The sequence below is a fragment of the Lepidochelys kempii genome, chromosome 1 (genome assembly GCF_965140265.1).
Source record: "Lepidochelys kempii isolate rLepKem1 chromosome 1, rLepKem1.hap2, whole genome shotgun sequence".
In the NCBI taxonomy this organism is placed as follows: domain Eukaryota; kingdom Metazoa; phylum Chordata; order Testudines; family Cheloniidae; genus Lepidochelys; species Lepidochelys kempii.
In genome coordinates, this window is record NC_133256.1 from 216,920,716 (window position 1) to 216,925,598 (window position 4,883).

At 44.3% G+C, this 4,883-nt stretch overlaps 1 protein-coding gene across 1 annotated transcript; it reads right to left on the bottom strand.

Annotated features, from left to right (window-relative positions):
* Positions 1-1,815: 1,815 nt before the first annotated feature.
* Positions 1,816-3,033, bottom strand: LOC140905899 (C3a anaphylatoxin chemotactic receptor-like). The gene has a single exon (XM_073329401.1). It carries the CDS (start codon positions 3,007-3,009, stop codon positions 1,816-1,818), a length of 1,194 nt encoding a protein of 397 aa, XP_073185502.1. The 5' UTR covers positions 3,010-3,033.
* Positions 3,034-4,883: the final 1,850 nt, after the last annotated feature.

The window sequence follows — 4,883 nt, forward strand, 5'->3', positions numbered from 1 at the left end:
TTCCTTTTTCCCTTAGATTTTCTTCCCAGGGGACCCTACCTACCAGTTCTCTGAGTTAGTTAAAGGCTGCTTTTTGGAAGTCCATTGCTTCACTCCTTCCTTTCCTTCGAATCAGGAAATCTCAAATATCATGATTACTTTCACCTAGTTTGCCTTCTACCTTCAGATTGCAACAATTTCCTCTGTTAATCAGAATCAAGGCTAAAATAGCTGCCCCACTTGTTACTTGTTCCACCTTCTGAAACAAAAAGATGTCCCAATACATTCCAAGACTTACGGGAATTTTGTGGTTTGCTGGGTCACTTTCCCAACAAATATCTGGGGAGTTAAAATCACCCATTGCTACAAAGTCTCATGTTTTGGATATTTCTGTTAATGGTTCTAAAAATGCCTCATCCGTCCCACTTCCTGCTTTGTGGTGTATAGTAGACCCCTATCATGATGTCACCACTGTTTGGTGCAGCATTTATCTTCACTCAGAGACTTGGGAGTTATGGTAGTGTCCATGTGTATAGACAGTGCTCCCTTGCTTTAAAACTTTTCCATATGCATCTTTTACTTTGCACATATGAGCATTGGAGAAGTTTATATCTGATCAGAACTGTGGCTTTGGTCTATCTCTAAGATTTTGCACTGAAGGAAACAACTGGCTCTTTGTGTGCATGACTATTTCTAGCACTGTGTGTATTTGTGTGGCCACTTCCTTCCATATCTCTCAGTCCTTTCTTGTGTCTAATGGAAGCATACAGTTTGAATTCAGGCACAGCACTTTCACAGCCATCTCCCTTCTGAAATTTTACAGAAGGAGTGACTCAGCTCCAGCCTGCTCAGGGTTACATGCTGGATGGAAACCTCTGCTCTGATTGTTTGGGTATCCAGCAGCTTTAGATGTAGTAGGGACATCTCCATGATTAGTGGGACCTACCTCAATTGCCTCATCACTGTATCTCAGGCTGTAATATTAAGGGGACCTTCTAAAGCCATAAAGGAGGGTCCTATTTCTAATGAACCCATGTCCACAGCATGAGGTTCATTTTTCTGAAAATTGCCCCTTATGCCCCAGTTACTGATTTTGTACAGTGATGTATTAGCTGAGATGTAGAAACTCTCCTTGAGCTGCATGGAAAATAAGAGAAGTGGCCCTTTGGAGACAGGAATAGTAGGAGGAATAGCAGGAGGACAGGAGAAAGGCCATGACTAACTGAAACTGAAAGACTCTAAGAATATTGGCATGAAAGGCAGGTACGGGATGTCTGCTACAATGCACTGTTGTGAGAAAAACTAGCACTCCCAGAGTGCACTCCTGCTGGGCACTGCTGTGAAAAAGTTCAGGGTCCCAGCTGAAGAAGAGTTAAGGGTGGGGAAAGGTATGATGACAAATTCCAAGGAGAAATGTCAAAGTATCTTCTCCCTGTAATTTAGCAGGCACAGATGATGTGATACATGCTTAATAAATGTAGTACATAGATATTCTGCAACCACATTCTAATTTAGTAATGTCAAGGAGTAACTACATAATGCCACCACACATCTTCTCACAAGTGCACTTCTCTCTTTCAGATAGGGGACTCTCTGCCTCCCTTGTGTGTCCCATCAGAAGATTCAGTTCAGAATAGGCCAATTTCCCCCTCTCTTTAGGAGGCTATTAAAGGGGAGGTTGGCCTGTTCTGAACTGCCCCAGTCCCCATGGGCATCCCGTACAGATTACTGTCAAACTCATTGTTCTGGCTCTGCTGTCCTCAAGCAAAAAGTCACAGCCATGGAAGGGGCAAATGTCTTCCTCCTGCTCTGGCAGTGCTGTCTGGAATCCCCATTTTAGAGGGTGTTGCTGCTGATATCCCTGTCTGCTGAAGTCTTGGTCCTGTCCCGTGAGTAGGAAGTGGAGCATGTAACTTCCTCGTTGAAGGCGACCTCCAAGATGCCCTGCACTGATCGGTGTGCCTTCCGCCTGAAGTCCCGCCCCACAAATACGTAGAGCAAAGGGTTGATGCAGCTGTTGGCATAGGCTAGTGCTGTAGAGAGGTGGTCCCACAGTGCCACTGTCTCCCTAAATCTGGTGCCTGGCATAGCTAGGAGAGACAGTGCCTCAACTGTGTGAAATGGAGCCCAGCAGACAAAGAATGCTACTACCACAACCAGGATCACTCGCAGGGTCTTACCACGGGGTTTGGTAAATCGGGCTCCATGCATCTTGACGGCAATAAGGATGTAGCAAGCTGCAATTATGCTAAAGGGAAGGAGGAAGCCAAAAACAATCCTGGTAATACTGATGGTCAGTAGGGTGGCTGGCCGACTGCTGTAGGAGAAGTAATCATTCAAGTTCCCCAGTAAGTCAGTATCATTGTAAAGGCTGCTAGAAATATCAGCACTGGAGAAACCAACAGGATTTTCATCTAGGGATATGCCAGAGCTCAACGCTGAATCATTCCCGTTCCCGTAATCCATATAATCTCCATAATCCCTACCATCTCCAAATTGATAATGACACACAGTTTTGCCGAATTCATCTGTGAAGGTCTCACGGTAGAGGAAGGCAGGACAGCACATAAGAAAGGCCAGGAGCCAGATACAACCACACATCACTGATGCAAGCCTCACAGTACGGTGGTTCTGACACCAAACTGGTTTCATTACCATCAAGCACCGGTCAATGCTGATGACAGTGAGGAGAAAGACACTGGCAAACATGTTGAGGATGATGGCTGATGGGATAACCTTGCAGAGGAAGTGGCCATATGGCCAGTACTCATGGAGGATCAGGTGAATGATGGAGAATGGCAGAGACATGCAGCACAGGAAGTCAGCCATGGCAAGGTGCAGGAACCACACAGTGTTCACGGTCCGCTTCATTTTCAGGCCAGCCACCCAGATCACCAAGCCATTGCCCAGGAGACCCAGGATAAAGGTGACAATGAAGATAATTAAGGAACAAATTATTTCTGGTGCGTACTGTAGCGTGGCACCATCATCTGGCTTGTAGGTGCTGTTACTCCTCAGGAGCAGAGACATAGTCTTTAGATACTGGTGGCAAAAAAATAGAAGATCATTTGCTATACCATTAACACACCCCATTGCCAGCTGTATGTGCCCAACCCCAAGATTATGCTTTCTGTATGTATCAAAACATCTTTGTGTGGCTTGTCAGGAGTAGAGGTTGAACCTAGAAGCTATAAATATGACAGCACAAGTCCCCCCTACTGCCTGAGCAGGAAGACCTGGCTGTATTAGTGCAAAGGCTGTAGCCAAATCATACATCTCTATGTGGTCTAGCCACGAGAAGGGGTCATAGTGCCACAGTGTAAATGTTGGTGTACTCAGATTCTCCTATGTCCAAAATAGCCTTTAATGCCAGCACTATCCTTAGCAGAGATTATCCTTTATTTACATTCCTGGTCACCCTAATTCCAGCTGTCCCTCCTCATCTCCTTTTAACTCTCTATAAAATATAAATAATTCTCTCCTTTACTGCAAAAACTTAGTCTTAGTTCCTCTTTCCTTTAAAATAGAAGTGGTTCCCTCTCTCGGGTGGTGAGGTTTATGCCTTGAAAGCAATTTTTGTATTCCCATGAGCCTCTGGTTTGCAACTGTTTCCATGATGTTACAACTAGAACAGTGGAGTCAGCGATTCCATACAGAAGGGGACATTTCCAGCAAAAGTCTTTTGTAAACCTTCCTTCTCCCCTGCTTTCCTAGCCAATGCAGTTTAATCCTGAACATCCCCCAACCCCCACTATTCCAAGGAAGGAGAGACACAGGATGAAGAGTAAGAAATTGATGGATAGAAAAAGAGAGGTAAATAAAGAGGGATCTCAAAGACCTCTACATAGGTCAAAAAGCGTCATTAGATAGTACTTAGTCCTGCCATGAGTGCAGGGGACTGGACTAGATGACCTCTCGAGGTCCCTTCCAGTCCTATGATTCTCTCTAGATGAAGAAAGAGGCACAGAAAGATTAAAGTACAGTTTTACTCTGAAAAGCACAATGTAAAAACAAAAAGAAAAGGAGTACTTGTGGCACCTTAGAGACTAACAAATTTATTTGAGCATAAGCTTTCGTGAGCTACAGCTCACTTTATTGGATGCATTCCGTAGAAAATACAGTGGGGAGATTTATATACACAGAGAACATGAAACAATGGGTGTTACCATACACACTGTAACAAGAGTGACCACTTATGGTGAGCTATTACCAGCAGGAGAGCGGGGTCGGGGGCGGGAACCTTTTGTAGTGATAATGAAGGTCGGCCATTTCCAGCAGTTGACAAGAACATCTGAGGAACAGTGAGGGATGGGAGGTGGAATAAACAAGGGGAAATAGTTTTACTTTGTGTAATGACCCATCCACTCCCAATCTCTATTCAAGCCTAAATTAATTGTATCCAGTTTGCAAATTAATTCCAATTCAACAGTCTCTCATTGGAGTCTGTTTCTGTTTTTTTGTTGAAGAATTGCAACTTTTAGGTCTGTAATCGAGTGACCAAAGAGATTGAAGTGTTCTCCAACTGGTTTTTGAATGTTATGATTCCTGACGTCTGATTTGTGTCTATTTATTCTTTTACGTAGAGACTGTCCAGTTTGACCAATGTACATGGCAGAGGGGCATTGCTGGCACATGATGGCATATATCACATTGGTAGATGTGCAGGTGAACGAGCCTCCGATAGTGTGACTGATGTGATTAGGCCCTAACTTAGGCTATCAGAGGCTCGTTCATCCCTAAAAGAGAGACGCACAGGGAGAGAGAGATGCTTTAAGAAGGCATGGAGGAAGTAACAAATGACAACAAAGATAGGGTGAGAGAGAGACACTGTAAGAGCAACAGATGGAGGGAAAGAGCAACACGGAGAAATTGAAGAACAGAAAGACAGAATGCTGTCTGCCTTC

Bases quoted from the DNA above. Each gene is read 5' to 3' on its own strand.
- LOC140905899 (XM_073329401.1), bottom strand. From the start codon at position 3,009: ATGTCTCTGCTCCTGAGGAGTAACAGCACCTACAAGCCAGATGATGGT.